General features: G+C 45.5%; 1 protein-coding gene across 2 annotated transcripts; it reads right to left on the bottom strand.

Annotated features, from left to right (window-relative positions):
* Nucleotides 1-786: 786 nt before the first annotated feature.
* On the bottom strand, nt 787-19,797 carry ETFB (electron transfer flavoprotein subunit beta). 2 transcript variants are annotated; one of them, XM_015823127.1, is made up of 7 exons: nt 19,681-19,797; nt 16,577-16,735; nt 9,791-9,949; nt 7,899-7,961; nt 5,711-5,869; nt 4,515-4,702; nt 787-1,108 (listed from the first exon to the last, which is right to left on the bottom strand). In XM_015823127.1, the coding sequence occupies exons 1-6, from the start codon at nt 19,741-19,743 to the stop codon at nt 4,532-4,534; spliced, it is 774 nt and encodes a 257-aa protein (XP_015678613.1). In that variant the 5' UTR covers nt 19,744-19,797; the 3' UTR covers nt 787-1,108; nt 4,515-4,531. The 2 variants fall into 2 exon arrangements, with proteins under 2 accessions (XP_015678613.1, XP_015678612.1); XM_015823126.1 differs by having other exon boundaries at nt 4,524-4,702.
* Between the last annotated feature and the right edge of the window lie 554 nt (nt 19,798-20,351).

Here is a 20,351-nt window from a genome sequence, read left to right as displayed (position 1 = left end):
CTCAAAGAAAGCTTATGAAGGCCCCTTTGATCCAGTGAGTCCTGAAAAAGAGGCATTTCACGTCCCTCTTGGGAAGACGGAGCCATAAACCCTGGTATGCTAATTTTAAGGAACCAGACAAATCTATAAAGAGTTGCTAAGATAATCAAAGTATGTCTTCTTTCTCATCCTTCCATTTAATAGCTAGCCTACACAAATAGAAGGGCAACCAAAGGGAAATGGGCTTCCAGATGTTGGCAGCTGTGTCAGCTTCAGGTTATTATTATTTAAAGGCTGAGCTGAGCAGAACCTTAAGAGACGTATCTGAATAGACTGCAGGGGTAGTCAACCTTGGCTCTTTTATGACTCGTGGACTTCAACTCCCAGAATTCCTGAGCCAGCTAAGCTGGCTCAGGAATTCTGGGAATTGAAGTCCACGAGTCATAAAAGAGCCAAGGTTGACTACCCCTGGAATAGAGCATAAACCTGAGCAATGTTTAACTCAGCCTTTTCAGATGCCAGAGCTGCTGGCAACAAAGGACACGTGTCTATAAACGGAATATTTCCCAATATAACTGTCTTCGTGTAGCGTAGAGAAAAGGACCATGGTTTTGCTGCTTTTTTTTTTTTTTGGCCTAAAAGCCAACAAGAATTCAGTGCTAGTCCTGAAATCCCACAACTTCTGCACCCATTTAATGAAGGAAAGTTAGCTTCCATGATCTGCAAAAAAGAGGTGAGCTGTTCACAGACACTACAGTCTACAAACCATGGGCCATTAAGAAGAACAACAACAACAACAAAAGAGAAACCATTTCCAATGCCTAGGGCAGATCATTTACTGCAGGAAGATTGAAGCAATTAATTGGGAATGCAAAGAAACAGCAGAGACATGACATTTGCTCCCAGAGCACCTTCAGAGATCACGTGACATTTATTGCAAACCAACCCATCATTAGTATAGAAAATAGAATTAAACTCTCATTTGGCTCTCTCCGGTGGCCAGCTCAAATGGAAGGCAGCATGGTTACGATTTCAGAGGGAATAGTCCCGACAGGAAGATGGGCTTTCTGAAGGCCACATCCATTCCTAGAGCAGGAGATCTCCCCCGTAGCAGCATCTCAAGGCAAGGCTGAAAGAGAGAAGAAAGGGATACTTTAGGCCTGTTAACTATAACTACACCCAGCAACAGAACCTCAGAAACTGGACTCCATCATAAATGAGTCATTGAAATTGGCCTCTGGTGTCAGTTCCTAATTTTTGTATAGCTTCTAGCCGCCCTGAGTCCGCAAGGAGAAGGGTGGGGTAAAAATCCAATAAATAAAAAAATAAATAAAATAAATAGAGACTGAGATACTTTATAAATTAAAAAAGCGAACAAGAGAATCCAAACTTTTATAAAAGGCCAATGCTCTGCCAATTCTGAGCTTAAAAAAAAAAACACCAGTTCAATTCAGGCACATTGCACCAGCTATTAACCAAAGTCAAGAATTTTTTGGACAACAAACTTGACAACTCAACAGATATTTGAAAGTCCCAATTCGCCTGGGGAGGATAGAAGAAATAAACCAAAACAGTGGGACTCAATCAGGCTGGGAAAAAACTGTCCTATAATTCAAATAAAGGGAAAAAAAAAACCTCATTGTGGAAGTTGATTTAACATGAGAAAATGGATCTTTCTCATGTACCTAGTCTTTAATCTTTGATGATATAATGGTTTTCTTTTTTCCAATAGCTTGCATATCATGGAAAATGACACACTTTGTAGCCTACTGGGATTTCTAAAATGAATGTTTACTTTCATCCCCCCCCCCAAAAAAAGAGGAGCAATTACAACCTGACTTATGATACAACTACATCAGGAACATGTTTTCATTTCTTGCTAAATTGCTGTGAAAAATCCTGTGCCCGCTTAAGGGGAAGAAATCCGAAGGAACTCCAAAAACTAGGGTCCATTATGATGGATTTGGGACCGGAGGCCTCAAGGGACAGGGCATGTCCTCCTTAGACTATTATAAATGACTGAAGTGTTTTTTTTAATGTTGATACTACAAAATATCCTCAGTCAGGATTGGAGGGATATATTCATTCACTGGCAATAATTTCAAAAAGAAAGGCCTTTATCTAATCAATAACAAAAACATAAATGCTTAAAATACTGCTGACCAGTTACTTTGCTTGCTAAACTGCCAGAGCGAAGAATATCATGAAAGAGAGAGAGAGTGCAGCTCCAAAAACCAGCATGCATCAAACAGAACTGGAGAGTGCTATGGTCTGAGTGTTTTCAAGGGTCTTCTGGCTGGACGCAGCTGGAGTCAAGGCTGGATTTGATGGGTGCTAGCCTTCTCCAGCAACACAGCTCTTGCATTCTTTATTTCCATTTTTAATGAGATGAAAGCCCGCCAGTTAAAAATAAAATAAAAATACAAATCCAAGGGATGACTCATCCAGTCAATGGCCTTTGCTTGTCCCTCTGGGTGCTTGGAAATCTCCTACATAAAATCTTAAGGCAATGCAGGGCTGCGTGAAGCCTTGATCAGTTTGAAGGAGATTCATCCGAGCTGACCTTCCGATTTAAATTGTCAAATCAAATGCGTTCAAATTGGTGAGGCAGCCCAGGCCGCTTTTGTATCTGCACAAAAGGTGCCCCTTCCCCCACCAAAAGAATCTAGTTTGGAAAACTGAATTGAGACAAGTTGACACTTTTTGAATTGGATGGGCGGTGCTGGGGGCGACACGTCGCTCCCATGTAACACCGCTGCTGCGNTAGGGATAATTTTTAACGATTTTAAAGTTTCAGGGGATTTTTAAGGATAATTTTAATTGATCGGCCTGTTTAAATATTTCTTTTTAATTCGGCTTTTAATTATTGTATTTGTATTGTAGTTTTTATGAGGCTGTCAGCCGCCCTGAGTCCCATGAGGAGAAGGGCGGGGTATAAATTAAATTATAAATAAATAAATAAATAAATGGATCAAACTGACAAACCAAATCGAATGCAGTTGGTCCGTTCTTGAGAGAAAACAAAATGGAGCAAGCTGGCATAACAAAATGGCGTAGATCAGGGGTCTTCAAACTTGGCCCTTTTATGACTTGTGGACTTCAACTCCCAGAATTCCTCAGCCAGGCACACGTGCCTGGCTGAGGAATTCTGGGAGTTGAAGTCCACAAGTCATAAAAGGGCCGAGTTTGAAGACCCCTGGTTTAGATGCTGGATTTGGACTGAGACCCAAAATGGAGACAAATTTTGGGAAAATCATTCCTCCACACCCCAAACTACACCCCAGAGGTGTCGTCTGGGGGAATATGTGTATCTTGAGATCAGGAAGACCCGTGCAGTAAATAAGATAAACTACGTTCTGGCCTATGTGCCTTTTTCACATGACAACAGATGTGCACGATAGCTCAAACACGCTTTACATATTGCTGTATGTTCTCTTCCAGTTTAAACAGAGCAGATTTTTAGGCCTTGATTTTGGCCGTGTTTTTTTTTTTAAAAAGTCGCTACAAACCACAATGAGTTCATGTTTTGATTCTCTGCAGCATGCGGAGCCAAGAAAATCTGATTTTCTTGGCTTCGGGGGTTTAATAAATCAAAGCAGATTTGCATCTATTTCCTTTATTTTTGCCGGGAAAAAAATAAATGCGGGCCTTCGGGAAGATTCCGAAACCTGGTGGCAAATATTGGGCAAAAAGGCAGGCTAGGAAAGGCAAGTGGGCTACACAATGTCAGGGAGAATAAAGCAGGAATCCAGTGATAGCCCTCTTTCCTCTGGGGAGCTGTTACCAAGCGTGAAATTCCCATATTCATCAGTAGAGGCTAGAAACAAGGGCCATTTTCTCAACTGAGTCATTAATCTATTAAATGTGTTAGAGTCTTTTAAATTATGGGGACACAATTAATTGAATATTGATACCAATCCGCCCCAAACATCCGCTCCTTTAATCTTCTGCAGTTCTTCTTTCCTTATTGAGATTTTTTTTCCCATGAAGAAAGAGGAAACAGCTCTAAGAGTCCTCCTTCAACAGAAGAAAATAAGGGGTCCACTTTGGAGCATACCTGGGGTGGGAAATTGACTCATCTACATTCCCACCCTGGCCAAAATCCTGGATTTTACTCATTCATCTCACTGTAAATGGACACTGGAAGAAGACGACTTAAAAGGGAACACAATTTGTCGTCTTATAAATCAAAATTTGCCTTAAAAGTCAAAAACGGTTCTTAGGTCTGCAAAATGTATGATTATTTGCGTTTACGGCCATTTCAGCATCCTGCATGGAGATGATGGCTTTGCCAAAAATCGACATGTACTTCCGGTTTTCGGCAAAACTGCGCCCGTAGCGAACCATTAGCACACTTAATGACCACTGCAGAAAAGCTTGTAAAATTGGGTTGTTCGTGTGACTGGCCCAATTTACAAGTGTCACGACTTGTGACTGTGGTGGTGGGCAGACTCCATCAGGGCTGTAAGTTGAGGACTACCTGCAGTTGAGTTCAGGCAGCCCCAGTCCACTCCATACCCTTTTTCCCCCCTTACCAAAATTACCCGGGAGCTCAGATCCGCCCGATCTCCTTCAGCTTAGCAACCAGATCGTCCACTGTTTCCACTTTGACTCCAGCCTTGCGCTGAGGAGGATCCTCCACGCTCAGAGTCTTCACTCGAGGTGTGAGATCCACACCAAGATCAGATGGCTTCACCATCTCCATTTTCTTCTTTTTGGCTTTCTGGGAAAGAGGACGGGAACAGGGAACAATTAACCAACCACTGTCTAGCTTTGCTGGAGAATTTTTTTTTTTCTTCTGGAGTTTTGTGACCAGCGGTTCCTGAAGCGGGGGGGGGGGCTTCTGTGCAAACCTGCAGCTCCCCTTTTGTCACCTGAGCACTTTGCTTTTAACACTTACACATGTCCATACGTAGTCCTTGACTTACAACAGTTCATTTGGTGACCGTTCAAAGTTGCAACGGCACTGAAAAACGTGACTTAGGTCCCTTTTTCAGTTACGAACGTTGCAGCATCCTCCCCAGGGTCACGTGATCAAAATTCAGAGGCTCGACAACTGGCTCATATTTATGACGGTTGCAGTGTCCAGGTTCAGGTGATCCCCTTTTGCGAGCTTCTGACAAGCAACGGGGAAACCGGATTCGCTTAACAACCGGGTGGCTAACTTATGAACTGCAGTGATTCACTTAACAGCTGCAGCAAGAGAGATCGCAAAATGGGGCAAAACTGACTTAACAAAAGTTTCGTTCACTTAACAATAGAAATTTTGGGCTCGATTGTGGTCGTTAAGTCAAGGACTACCTAGCTAGCCTCAAGCAACTGACTGCTCGCTCCGTAAACAAGCGATACGCGTTGTTCAGGGTAGAAAGCACTGCGAAAGGTAAGGCGAGGACAAATTAAATTCAAAGGTTATTTCATTTATATTTAGTGGTAAAAATAAATTATTAAACATAATGATATCAATATCGACCGCGGGGGCTACAGTTCTCCTTTGGGCCCCTATTCTACGTTTCCTTCCAGAGCTATCAGGGGGACCTGGATGTCACTATCAAAATGTTCTATGAGCTTCCCAGAGACTCCAAGTTCCACTTTTCCCTTCTCCAGAGCCATGGAGCTCCAAAATGACATCCAGGGAAGCACTTCTCTTATCCTTAAAGCTGTACGCCAGCTGAGATGGTTTGCTGGTGCAGATAAGCATCAGCTGAGTAAGAAAGAGGTGTCCAGATCCTACCATGATGTTGGGCAGAGTTGCGTAACGAGGCTCATTCAGTCGCAGATCGGCAGTCACCACGGCAGGCAGCTTCAGACGCACCGTCTCGAGACCCCCGTCAACTTCCCGCTCAACCTTCAGCCAGTCCCCGTCCACGCTCACTTCTGAAGCAAACGTTCCCTGCCAAGAATAAAGAAGAGCTGCATCACTAAAGAGCAACAGAGATGATTAGGGGACTGGAAGCTAAAACATATAAGGGACGGTTGCTTGAATTGGGTATGTTCAGTTTAATGAAGAGAAGGACGAGGGGGGACATGATAGCAGGGCTCCAGTATCTCAGAGGCTGCCCCAAAGAAGAGGGAGTCAAGCTATTCTCCAAAGCCCCTGAAGGCAGGACAAGAAGCAATGGATGGAAACTGATCAAGGAGAGAAGCAACCTAGAACTAAGGAGAAACTTCCTGATAGTTAGAACAATTAACCAGTGGAACTACCTGCCTCCAGAAGCGGTAAATGCTCCAACACTGGAAGTTTTTAAGAAGAGACTGGACAGCCATTTGTCTGAAATGGTATAGGGTTTCCTGCTTGAGAAGGGGGTTGGACTAGATGACCTCCAAGGTCCCTTCCAACTTTATCATCATCATCATCATCATCATCATCATCATTATTATTATTATTATTATTATTATAGCAGGGTTCCAGTATCTCAGGGGCTGCTCAAAAGAAGAGGAGTCAAGCTCTTCTCCAAAGCGCCTGAAGGCAGGACAAGAAGCAACGGATGGAAACTAATCAAGGAAAGAAGCAACCTAGAACTAAGGAGAAACTTCCTGACAGTGAGAACAATTAACCAGTGGAACTACCTGCCTCCAGAAGCGGCGAATGCTCCAACACTGGAAGGTTTTAAGAAGAGACTGGACATCCATTTGTCTGAAATGGTATAGGGTTTCCTGCCTGAGCAGAGGGTTGGATTAGATGACCTCCAAGGTCCCTTCCAAATTTATCATCATCATCATCATCATCATCATCATCATCATCATCATCATCATCATCATCATCAGGGCAAGTGTGATTTCTCCCAAATGGAAACTCCTTAAACTGGTGCTATGTAGGTTTATTGGGGTATGTCTGTGTGTGTGTATGTTCATTGCATATGCCTCAACATGTTTAGCAGCCTTTTCGAATCAACCCAATTTAAGAAAACAATTCTAAGTCATACGTGGGGATTAAGAGGCAATATTCATCTGTCTACACATAACTGAGGTAGCTTTACTTCAATGCCATCTTCAAAACTCCAGGCAACACACCAGCTAGGCAATTAAGTTCTGACAACACGATGCATCCCTGAATTAAAATACCCTAGAGCCGAGGCTGTCAGGCTTTGCGATGTAGCTGCAAGGGCTCCAGGGGAAAGGCATCCTGGTCATAGCCAAAACACCCAGTGAATCATATAAAGGCCTGCGCACTTCACCTGCCCCTGAATCCATGGTCAAGGAGGCAGAGATCGCCGTGACCGTCGCTCTGGAAATGGGATCATGGTGCAAGCATGAAATTTGAACCGGACACTAACAATTTTGGCCTGCCCGCTGATTAGCCCACAAATCCAGCCACACAGAAAAAAGAGCCTCCGTGAAGGATTATCCCGTTGACAAGATGAAGAAAAAAAATGACCAAAGGACTAAACTGCCTTTAAAATAAGGCACTGAGATTTCTACTCCAAATCGAGGAACGAAAGAAAAGGATTTATATTCTTTGGAGTTGCAGGAAGCAGGAGAGAGATACATTTTTATATAAATCCATCAGTGTAAACAAGTAGGCAGTGAATGCACAAACAAAAGTGAAATGCTGCCTTTAAGGACCCTGTTTTCTGGGCAAGCCCAATATTTTCAAGAACAATTCCTGCTTTCTTAGAACTACAGTGGTCAGCTGACAGCTGAAAAAAAGAGCAAAATTCCATTCCTTTTGGCCAGCAGGCTTGCTGTATTTCATTGCTGGGTACCAAACAGAGTTACACAGCCCAGAGATTATTCTACCTTCTCTGCCAGCCTCCTCTTTTTTTCCCCCCTGTCTTTAACTACAAGACAATTTGTTCCAGGACATCAAAGTAACAAACTACCATTCAACTCTCCATCTGACGGTTTCATTCACTGAAGCAAATGAAACAATTATGTGCCTTTAAGCACCTGGACACAAACTGAAGAGGCTTCTAATTTACCTGAGGCCAGTCCAAAAATGCTGCTGTCATCTGCCCTGTCTGGTTACAGTCATCATCAATGGCCTGAGGTGGAGAGGAAAAAAAAAAAAACAAGAGGGGGGGAGAGAGAGAGAAAGAGAGAGAGGAAAGGTCACAGGAAGCATTGCTGGTTTTACAGGTTAATGTTTTCCCCAATAATGGCAAGGAAATGTGTACTACGAAGGGCGCTGTTATGTGGAAGCTTATTGGTTTCACTGCAAAAGCTGGCTTGGGAAGGTTGACTCAAGATCACAAGAATGCGTTATGTACACAACTAAACACACCCTTCCAATTCAAGGTAGGGCTGGCTTGACTTTGCTACCTTCATATCGCCCTTTCCTTCTGCCAAAAGTCAACAGCCGCAACATTAAACAAACTCAGAAATGCTTATGTTCAGTAAGAGCCAGGGTAAAAACCAGGTTCTCAATTTTTCAGGGCCAGAAAAGCAGTTTCAGCTAGTAAGGGGAAAAAAAAATAATAATATTGCACCATATTTTGCCATTCCTTTCTGAAATCCTGAATGGCTCTTAGCACAGCTTTCCAGCTATGAGAGGGGCCGGCATACGCTTGTCGTATATTTTCTTGGAAAGCTATCCGTTTTGCAAGGCTCAGCTCTGCCTTTTCTGGCCTCAGGCCTGGGGTGGGCTTGGCCCTTTCGGCATCGGCCTCTCCTTGCTTGCCTTCTGTCTCGGTTGAGTAATGGAAGCCGTTTCCTTGGCAGTGCCTGTTTTATCAGATTGCAAATGCACCTAGACCAGGGGTAGGCAACCTTGGCTCTTTTATGACTCGTGGACTTCAACTCCCAGAATTCCTGAGCCAGCCACGCTGAGGGGAAAGGGAGAGGTTTCCAAGCTGAGCCATGCTGGCTCAGGAATTTTGGGAGTTGGAAGTCCACGAGTCATAAAAGAGCCAAGGTTGCCTACCCCTGACCTAGACCCTCCTCTGTTGCTATCCAGAGTAAGCTTCTACTCTTTTACAATGTATGAAATGCCAACTGGTTGGGTACAGCTAGTCCTTGAGTTATGACCGATCGTTTAGCGACTGTTTGAAGTTCCACCAGACTTACTTGGGGGGGGGAGATACTTATGATTCAAATTTGAAGTTCCAACAGCCCTGCATTTATGGCTGTTTTGCAGCATTCTGCAGTCAAGTGGCCATGTTTTACAATGGTTTTGCCAAAACCCAGCATTTACTTCTATGAGCTACGGGTTTGCTTAATGTCTGTGGAGTTGTTTAATGGCCACCAAAAAAGAAAGGTTGTAAAATTGACTCACTGACTCATTTTATGACCAAATTACGACCATAACGGACAGGTTCCATTATGGTCGTTAACTTGAGGACTACCTATGTCCGTAGTGGTGAACCTACGACACACGTGCCACAGGTGGCACGCAGAGCCCTCTCTGTTGGCACGCGCATCGTCGCCCCAGTCCTGGGCCTTCAGCTGGGTTTTATAAAAACTTTTTGCTTTAGGCCTCCGCCGCCATGTGCAAAAAAAAAAAAAAAAGGGTTCAATCAATCAATTTCAACTTCTCGCGGGGAAAAAAAGATCTTGCAAAGTTGGAATTGATTGGTTTACCTTTTGAGTCCCACCCAGTCTGCAGTTACCACCGCAGCCACATCCACCCAATGGGCCACGTTCATCCAGCACCCGACGATACGTAAGTGGGTTTTGGGTTGCAGTTTGGGCACTCGGTCTCTAAAAGGTTCGCCATCACTGACCTATATTTTGGCATTCTGTCTTCTCAAAAAAAAATGTTACGGTCTAGAAACTTATCCTTGGGTGGAGATTGCCCAAGATGCAGAATGCCATTTATTTCTGCCTGGAATATTTATCTGTACCGAACGCAGCCCCTACCCTCCTCTTCTCTCACCTGCTTCCCTAGCAGCAGCAGATTGACACCTTCTTTCTTGGCAAGCGCTGCCAGGATCTTGGAAACCTGGAAGGGGGTGAGGCTCTCGTAGTCCTTTGCAGGGATCTCCACATGGACCCCCCGGTCAGCTCCCATAGCGAGGGCCGTGCGGATCGTCTCCTGCAGGGGCAACAAGCATTGAAAAAAACAGGCCTCCAAACGCAGCTGCTTTCCCGGCGTTTCTAAAACTCTGGTTTTGTTCTAGAGTTGGCGTCCAGCCTAGAGTTCCCTCTGTTTTGAAGCACTGGGTAGCCAGTGCCTAATGACAACTGGGAAACCATATGAGAGTTTGGCAGCTGGAAATTGTGGGTGTCCCAGCACTGGAGGCTTTTAAGAAGAGACTGGACAGCCATCGATCAGAAATAGTATATAGGTCTCCTGCAAGAGCAGGGGGCTGGAGTAGATGACCTCCAAAGTCCCTTACCAACTCTGTTACAGTTTTCATAAATTAGCCGTCATCCCAAAATAGGATAGAATGCTTTTATTGCAACTGGCTTTGGATAGCTAGACAAAGGTAGGTTAAGGACAGTTAATCATCACATTGCAACCGCACTGAGCTCTTAAGATGAGGCATGCATTAAATCAGAGTTTTGCAAACTTGGCAATTTTAAGATGCGTACATTTCAATCCCAGAATTCGCCAGCCAGCAGAATTTCCTCAGCAAATCATGAGCTAGGGAATTCTGGGAATTCTTGAAGACCAACAATCTCCAAAGTGCCAAGTTTGAAAAAAAAAAAACACTATTTGAAACCCAATTATGTAAAGCAGACAGCTACCAAGGGCCCTGGGGATTCCAGAGTTGAGCTGTCTCATATCCGTTGTTAACAGGAATACCGGAATGCAAGGCAACCTATACGGAACTATCTTATTTCCCTTTCACAACCCTCCTTGCGGGCAAGCCCAGGCTGAAAATACAACTGCCCAATGAATATCACGGTTAAACTGGAATCCAGATCTCTCCTGTTTCTATTTAACCCTGGGCTTGCTTGCAAAACTGCCTTATTAGGATGAGAACCAACACCAAGCCTCTTGCATTTTAACTCAGCACATCCTTTGAAAAATCTGTCTGCCCATCTTCTGCTCCGGAACTGCAATTCCACTGTGGTAGGTAACATTTCAACAAAACGAGGGAAGAGAGTGTCAGAAAAAACGTACAGCGGGAACCTGTGAATGCTCCCTCTGGAGAGCGGCCCCATCGTTTCGCCCAAGGTGCAAAGCATTTATAAGATAAGCCGCCACCACACTGCTCCCCGTTCACAAATCAGATCTATTCACTCCACTAGCAGCGGAGATAGCGGACATAAAAGGAACAATGCCGTTCTAAAGACGCTTCAAAGCCCAGGCTGAGATTGAATGTGGGCCTGTGTCCCCCCCACTAGCACACCTCTTTCCCCGTATCTTGTCATTTGGTGGAAACGTTGCCCATATGGAATATTTATCATAGGCTGAGCTGAAAGACAATTGACGTGATGTTTTAACGGTGTACGAGGCTAGCATGAATGAACCGGAGATTGCTTTTCCAGCTTGCTTGATAGCAAACCGTTAGAATGTCTAGGGCAGGGGTGTCAAACTCAATTTCATTGAGGGCCACATCAGCACTGCGGTTGCCCTCGGGTGGGGGGTGGCCAGGGTGGGTGTGGCCTACTGGGTGGGCGTGAATGGAGTGGGTGTGGCCTACTGGGTGGGCATGGCCAGCTCTACATTGTTCGCGTCAAGGGTGCCTGTGGGGCAGGAGTGGGGACGGATCTGAGGGTCTCTGGCAGAAGGGGGTGGGTGGGACCGGGGCAAGCGCCAAGGCATGGTCCATTTCTTCATTCCTCACAAAGAGCGACACCTTCCCAGCATGCACCCAGGGGGGCGGAGCCAATGCGGCAGGGGCTGGTTCCTCACTGTTTCTGGACAGCTAAGACTGAATGCGTTTCAGCATAGAGGGCCACCACAAAATTGTACATTGGCTCCCGGCCGGCCGGGGCCAGGGCCAAGGCAGCGGGGGCCGTTCCCTCACTGTTTCCAGGATGGCTTCGCGGGGTGCATGAAACCACTTCGCGGGCCNTTTTTCAGCAAGCGGGACTGACCTAGGGTGAATTTTAAATAGGGAAAATTTTTTAAAGATTTTAATAATGTCACAGCTATAAATATTTGGTTTTAATTGGCTTTTATAGGGGAAATGTTTTTGTGTTGTTTTAATGTGCTGTGAGCCGCCCTGAGTCCCGTGGGGAGAAGGGCGGCATATAAGTTAGTGTTAAATAAAATAAATAAATAAATAAATAAATAAATAAACCTGTGAATGCTCCCTCTGGAGAGCGGCCCCATCGTTTCGCCCAAGGTGCAAAGCATTTATAAGATAAGCCGCCACCACGCTGCTCCCCGTTCACAAATCAGATCTATTCACTCCACTAGCAGCGGAGATAGCGGACATAAAAGGAACAATGCCGTTCTAAAGACGCTTCAAAGCCCAGGCTGAGATTGAATGTGGGCCTGTGTCCCCCCCACTAGCACACCTCTTTCCCCGTATCTTGTCATTTGCTGGAAACGTTGCCCATATGGAATATTTATCATAGGCTGAGCTGAAAGACAATTGACGTGATGTTTTAACGGTGTACGAGGCTAGCATGAATGAACCGGAGATTGCTTTTCCAGCTTGCTTGATAGCAAACCGTTAGAACCTCTAGGGCAGGGGTGTCAAACTCAATTTCATTGAGGGCCACATCAGCACTGCGGTTGCCCTCGGGTGGGGGGTGGCCAGGGTGGGTGTGGCCTACTGGGTGGGCGTGAATGGAGTGGGTGTGGCCTACTGGGTGGGCATGGCCAGCTCTACATTGTTTGCGTCAAGGGTGCCTGGGCAGGAGTGGGGACGGATCTGAGGGTCTCTGGCAGAAGGGGGTGGGTGGGACCGGGGCAAGCGCCAAGGCATGGTCCATTTCTTCATTCCTCACAAAGGGCGACACCTTCCCAGCATGCACCCAGGGGGCGGAGCCAATGCGGCAGGGGCTGGTTCCTCACTGTTTCTGGACAGCTAAGACTGAATGCGTTTCAGCATAGAGGGCCACCACAAAATTGTACATTGGCTCCCGGCCGGCCGGGGCCAGGGCCAAGGCAGCGGGGGCCGTTCCCTCACTGTTTCCAGGATGGCTTCGCGGGGTGCATGAAACCACTTCGCGGGCCGCATCAGGCCTTGTGTTTGACAGGTCTGGTCTACTGGGGAAGGAGAGGCCTCCCCACTGGGAACCCAGCCAAGGTGCAAGACCCATCCCTATCAGATGCACAGAAGCTGCTGAGCTAGCAGATGTAAAGGCAACCTGGTGCCAGGCAGACCCTTATACTACTAAAGAAAATAACCAGTAACAGAAGGGGAAGGCAGCCTTGGAGATATTCCCCTCCCCATTCCCCCCCTCCCCAAATCTCTGAGGCTAAGGAATATCAACAGCAGACTGAACGCTTGAGGAAGGGCAGGGTAGCCAAAAATAAAGAAATAAAGAAAGACTATAAGAGCAACCCAGAAAGTGAAGGTCATGAGGAAGTGGGAGCAGCAGTGCAGAAAATAACCAATGACGGTGGTGGAGCTGTCAAGGAAGCCTCATTGACAGAAAATAGAATAGAGCCAGGTCTGGGGAGGGGAGGGGAGGGGAGAAAGGCGGCAGGGCTGAATCAGGTACTGGCATAAGCTGAAGCTGAAAACACCGGGGAGGCAGTATCAAAAAAATCTTGGGACCTCAGGAAAAGAGCAGGAAGTGATCCATCTTTGGCATCACACAGCGGAGTCCAATAATGCTACCGGAGGGCAGTGGCGGGAGCACCAACTTTGACTGCAGACTACACATTTTTAAAAAAATAATAATATACAACTCAAAGCAGAGAACATACCTAGTACTCACTGCTCCTTCTCCCCCCCCCCCAACAACAACCCTGCGAGGTGAATTGGGCTGAGAGTGAGTGACTGGCCCAAAGTCACCTAGCTAGCTTCCATGGCTGAGGCAGGATTAGAACTCCCGATCTCCTGGCTTCTATTATGACGCTTTTAACCACTAGACTAAGCTGGCATTTGGCATAACCTTAGAAAAGAAGGGAGCAGAACGTATGTTCCTTCACTCGACTGACGGCTGGAAGAATTTCAGCAGAGGGAAATAAGCTTTTGTCAAATTACTATAAAAAAAGCAAAGAAGAACGTTCTCTGTATAAACATTCTTATTAATTCTGAAATGCAGTATTAAATTTGCAAGTGCAAGTCCATCTAAGGCAGGGGTGTCAAACTCAATTTCATTGAGGGCCGCATCAGCACTGCGGTTGCCCTTGGGTCTGTGTGTGTGTGTGTGTGTGTGTGTGTGTGGGGCCAGGGTGGGTGCGGCCTACTGGGTGGGTGTGGATGGAGTGGGTGTGACCTACTGGGTGGGCATGGCCAGCTCTACATCATTTGCATCAAGGGTGCCTGTGGGGGCCTGGGCAGGAGTGGGACAGATCTGAGGGTCTCTGGCAGAAGGGGGTGTGGGACCGGGGCAAGTGCCAAGGCATGGTCCATTTCTTCATTCCTCACAAAGGGTGACACCTCCCCAGCATGCACCCAGGGGATGGGGCCGACACAGCAGGGGCTGCTTCCTCGCTGTTTCTGGACGCCCTTGTGGAGCTAAGACTGAATGCGTTTCAGCATAGATGGCCACCACAAAATTGTACATTGGCTCCCGGCCGGCCTGGGCCAGGGCCAAGGCAGCGGGGGCCGTTCCCTCACTGTTTCCAGGATGGCTTCGCGGGCCACATGAAACCACTTCGCGGGCCGCATCCAGCCCCCGGGCCTTGTGTTTGACATGTCTGATCTAAGGCATAATTCAGTCCGGGAGCTATTTCCTATCCTCTGAACCACCAATTGGTATCAACGTCACCCACATGCAACTATTTTACAATTGGTTCTGGCTTGTAGATATCATGATTATTGCTATCCACCCCCCCAAACAAATCCTCTGTTTGCTTGCCTGGGATCTGTTGTATGGCACTAACATATTCCAATCAGAATCCCTTCCAAAGCTCACGGCCTTCTGTGCTTCAGACCAGAAAGCCCCACTAAATGCATGTGAAAACCCAGTCCAAATCTCAAGGGTTCTATCCACCCCACCTTGAACAAGCTCGAAGCTACCTTCCCCGTTGCTCTGGTCGTCGTTTCTGTATCTGAAGAGAAACAAATATGTCACTGATGCCTCCTACACAATGCACACAAGTACGTCACCAAGGTTCTCTCATGTGCAGCTGGTGCCGCCTGGTGGCCACCAGACTCTTTTCAGAGGCTAAGCCAGGGGTAGGCAACTTTGGCTCTTTTATGACTCGTGGACTTCAACTCCCAGAATTCCTGAGCCAGCATGATTCAGCATGGCAACCACTCCCTTTCCCCTCAGCATGGCTGGTTCAGGAATTCTGGGAGTTGAAGTCCACAAGTCATGAAGGGGCCATAATTCCCCCATGCTGGCTCAGGAATAATAACTGAGGAGTAATAATGCATTACTTCTTAGGCTAAATGTAAGAGTTCTCCAGAGGCCTAGTTTCCAGTACTCTGATCAACCTCATTGTCCTTCTCTGAACCTCTTTCATTTTCCTGAATGGTTCTTAAAACGTCTCATGCCCAGAAACAAGAATGGTACAGGATAGTTTTCTAATATTTGAATTAGGCCTATTTTGCTCTCTGGAATCTAAACTTAAGGCTTTGGGAATTTTTATTGCTGTATCCTAACTTGTGTTTGCCCTTCTGGATTTACATCACACTGCCGACTCATAGTCAGATTGTCATGATTCCAAGTCACATATTATTGCTGCTGAGTCATGCGTTCCTTAGCATATTCCTATGCATTTGATTTTCTTTAAGTTCCTAATTTCAATCTGCTGCTTTTAACCTACTTCTTGAAACTATTTATACATGCTTGATCATTAACATGCCAAGTACTTTATCCTATTCAATTCCTTCTTGATCTGAAATACAGCAGTGTAAGGGACCCCGAGAAAACAAATATCTTACAAAAAAGATTTGTGGAAAATGGATTTATATCCACCCATCTTGCTAAGAAGCCTTCTTGCCCAAATGAAGCAGGAGCCCCAAATTATTTATCCGAATCGTGTGACGTTGAAATACTTTGCTCTCTTCTATCCCAGAAATAAACTACAATTTTGCAAAATGCAATAACAATAAACTTCTGAATAAAGATGGCTTCCAAACCTGATTATTGACCACAATAGGGTAAGTTCTTTTAACATATAGGATTATCAGAATTTTAATTCCACCCCCAATACTATGCAAATAAATACTGATGGGCAATACTGAAAAGAACTACTGCCATTTCGGAGCATGACAATTAGTTTTTAGATATTATTAAAGAGATGCACTGAGGCCCAACTTGGTACCGAACTACAACGGTTCATATTTTTCACTAGCTGTACCCAGCCACGCGTTGCTGTGGCTCAGACTGGTAAAAGCGTGTGTTGCTTTTACGTCCAACAGATGGCACTGTTTTTCAAAAAAGCATGTTTTTACCTGTCACAGGTGTGACGTGTATATAATATAGATATATAAAAACACGCACGTATTCGAATGCAACGTTGTGTCAAAATTTCAAAGCAATCGGTAAAGAACGTTCGGAGATTTAAGATTTTGAACAAACGAACATTTACAATTTTATTTATACAGATACTGGCAAAGCAGACCAAATTACTCTTTAAGAACCCGAGATTGGTGTTTGTTTCCTTCTGCTTCTCTAGGGAAAGCAATCTTACCTGGCACTGTTGGGGGCCACAGCTTACAGCAATTATCTCCGAGACAATTTTTTTCTCCTTGAGACGCACAGCTTCCTCTACAGCGATCTCACAGAAGGGGTTCATTGAGTGCTTGACCCCATCGGTCACCACCCCCGAATTGTCTGGTTTTACCCGGACCTGCCAAGGAGACAATCTATTAAGAAAGTATGTCAGGGAAACACAAAAGTAGGGGGCGTTTTGAGAATATTTCCAGTTCTTTAGGGCTGTGTTTCTCAACCTTAGACATGATAACTATTTTGGTTGAGATTTAAATTTTATTTAACGGGCTGAAATCTTTATTTTTTATTCTGTTTATATAGAAAATTACTTTGTAATAGAAGAAGAACTAGAGAGATTTACGATAAGAGAAGAAAGAGTATTAACCAATGATCTATTATATTAAGAAATGGAATATATGTGAAAATACTAGAATGTTATTGTTGGAATACTATGTATGTTGTAGAAGGGATACCCGAAGTCTTATTAATATGTTTACTTAAGATGAATTTGAATATGTTAATCGAAATTAGTGAAGCTTAAAGCAGGAGGATGATCGTTTGGACTGATTGAATTTTATGAAGAAATAGATTAAACTAAATTCCTTATATCATGTGAGGGAAATAGAGAGGGAACTTTTTAATGTACTAACTTCAGTTATATATGTATGACTTTGTTTTTGGATGACTGATTTCCTGTTCACCACGGTGTTTTCCTGAGCACTCTGATGTAAAAATTAAAAAACCAATAAAATTTGTTTGAAGAAAAAAAAGAAAAGAAAGTATGTCAGGGAAACACAAAGGTAGGGGGCGTTTTGAGAATCTTTCCAGTTTTTTAGGGCTGTGTTTCTCAACCTCAGTAGCTTTAAGATGTATGGAGTTAAGACTTCCTGAATCCCCCCCTGGCTGGCCAGGGAAATCTGGGCGTTCAGTTGAGCTCCATACATCTTAAAACTGCTGAGGCTGAGAAAGGCTGCTTTAGCAGGATAATATTTGGAACTAAATGCAGCTTTGTCTGGTCCAAGGAATTGTCAAAGCAGACAATTTTACCAGCTGAAAAGCCAACTAATCAGCAGTTTCATTTCACCGCATCTCAGACCATCTAAGCATGCACAATGCACAGCACCTTGAAGATTTCAGTTAAATCAGGGTTGTCAAACTTGCAACGTCACCTGACCTGTCATGACTTTTTTTCCATGGCCGACAATGGTGTGGGCGTGGTTTCGGCATGACGCATCCGGTCTGCGGGCCGGCAATTTGACACCCCTGAGTTAAATTAACCGAGAACAAATTTCTTAGGCAAGACTTTTTTTCCCATCTGTGTCATGTGTCAGTTTGCAAGAAACACACAGTTCTGCTGTACAAAACCTCAGAGCTGATTCATCTAATTACACCGTTTTAATTTACTAGGCCAAAGCTGTCAACTTTCTAAAGAGATACACAATGATACATTTTACACTATAGGGAATAAAATACCTTTTTAAAAATGGCAACACAAATGTAGATGGGTAAAAATCGGAATTAACATTAAAACTTATCTGCAGCCATTCTTTAAATTAGGCATTCAGTTCAGGTTATTGCTTTTTTTCCACACGATTATCCTTGAGCAGGCATGAAAACTAAATTACACTTAGATGCAGGCAAAATACCATGCCTGCCAACACAGCCCATCTCCTCCTTCTCATTATCTACTGTGCAGTGATACAACAGCCCTAAGCAAGACCCACAATGTGTAAGTATGAGATGTGGCACATTAAAAAAAAACCCCACCAAGATTAGTCACAAAAGTGTAAGAGTTACAGAGGACTAACACCAGATGCTTAAATTCAAATTCATTCTCAGGCCACTGGGTAACTTTGAGCCACTTGCTATATTTAACAACAATCTACCCCACAGTGGACATTGTTGTGGCAGGCAGCATCTGCAACCCAGAATATACCCTTATAGTGCTGGATTGAGACAAAGTGCCCACCCCGTCATGAAGCTCACCTGGTGATTCAAGGCCAGTCACCCCAACCTATTCTGCAGAACTGTTTGTGGTGGGGACAACCAATAGGAGCAGAGTATATACAGATAGTCCTCGACTTACGGCCACAATTGAGACCCAAATTTCTATTGTTAAGTGAGACACTTAAGTGAGATTTGCCCCATTTTACAGCCTTTCTTACTTCAGTTGTTAAGTGAATCACTGCAGTTGATTAAGTCAGTAACCTGGTTGTTAAGTGATCTGGCTTCCTCACTGACTTTGCTTGTCAGAAGGTCACAAAAGGGGATCACATGACCGTGGGACACAGCAGCGGTCATAAGTATGAACCAGTTGCCAAACATCTGAATTTTGATCATATGATCATAGGAATGGTGCAAAGGTCGTAACTGTGAAAAACGGTCATCAGTCACTTTTTTCAGTGTCGCTGTTAAGTCTGAACTGTCACTAAATGAACTGTTGTAAGCCGAGGACTACCTGTACTCAAGAGGGAGAGCAAGGCATCAAAGCAACATCTTAAAGGGAGAGGAAGAATCCCTTCTCACTCTTCATCAGGTCAGCAGGAAATCAAAAGCATTGGCAAGAGACTAGACCAGGGGTAGGCTACCTTGGCTCTTTTATGACTCGTGGACTTCAACTCCCAGAATTCCTGAGCCAGCCTGGCTCACCTTGGAAACCTCTCCCTTTCCCCTCAGCATGGCTGGCTCAGGAATTCTGGGAGTTGAAGTCCACGAGCCATAAAAGAGCCAAGGTTGCCTACCCCTGGATTAGATCTTCCTCTAAAAAAAAATCTCCCCAAACACTATTTTCTGAGGCTCCAAAGCCAGCCTTCCGCCCAATCTGCAGTTAGAACTACAGACCCCAGGATTCCTAGCGAGCAGAGGCAAGAGGAATTCTGGGAGTCCCTAGCAGGAGACGTCATCACGTTCTCGGTGGCTGGTCAGGTGATGGATGGAGACCACCAGGAGATTCCCACGCCTGTAAACGACCCTGAGAAGACCGCAGCAAACCGGTTCCTGCCCAGGAAGCAACCCGGAACAGGGCTGGGCAGGAGAGAGATTTTATACCGCCTGTGACGGCCCGAAAACCCCGGCAGCGCGCACCTTAACAGCATAGTCAATGACCCGCTTCACTCCCACCATTGCCCTCAGCCCGGCCGCCGCCATCTTCCCACGCTTGCAGTCAGCGGGTCCGCCCACCGCTGCGCGCGCATCTCTCTCTCTCTCTCTCTCCTCTCTCTCTCTCTTGCTCTCTCTCCGCCCCCTCTATCGCCTCAGCCAATCCGAGGAAGCGGATCGATATTCAGCTCCCTCAGTAGCATATTGGGTTGGTCTCCAGCTACAACTTAATGGGAGGGAAAACGGGAGAGACAACGCCAAGGGAATGATTGGCGTAAGGATCAAGCCAATCATGGCGGGCGTCTTCATGTGTGGGGGAGGGCGGGAGAAAAGGATGGTAATCACCCTCTGGCCAATCATTCTCCGCTCCGGTAGAGGACAGCCAATAGGAAGTCCTGCTTTTTTCCCCCCGGCTTCTTGAGGTGAAGGAGACTTTGTCCCACAGAATATGGGCGAAAGGGCGAGAAGCGTGTTGGGTTTTTCGCGCGGCGGGTTGGTGGCGCACCTGCTTCGTATCGGCGTGCATTTTTGGCACGGGCGGCCTCCTTTGTAAACAGTAGAGTCTCATTGACGCTCTGGAGCCTCTTATGACCCTCTGCCCGTGCGAGCCTCTTAACTCGTGTCAACCAAAGCACGTCTGAATCCGCAATCAAGCC

This window comes from Protobothrops mucrosquamatus, unplaced genomic scaffold (assembly GCF_001527695.2).
Source record: "Protobothrops mucrosquamatus isolate PMUCROS unplaced genomic scaffold, P.Mucros_1.0 scaffold1779, whole genome shotgun sequence".
NCBI lineage: Eukaryota > Metazoa > Chordata > Lepidosauria > Squamata > Viperidae > Protobothrops > Protobothrops mucrosquamatus.
The sequence above is the reverse complement of the archived record's forward strand: the minus strand, read 5'-3'. Positions and strand labels throughout refer to the sequence as shown.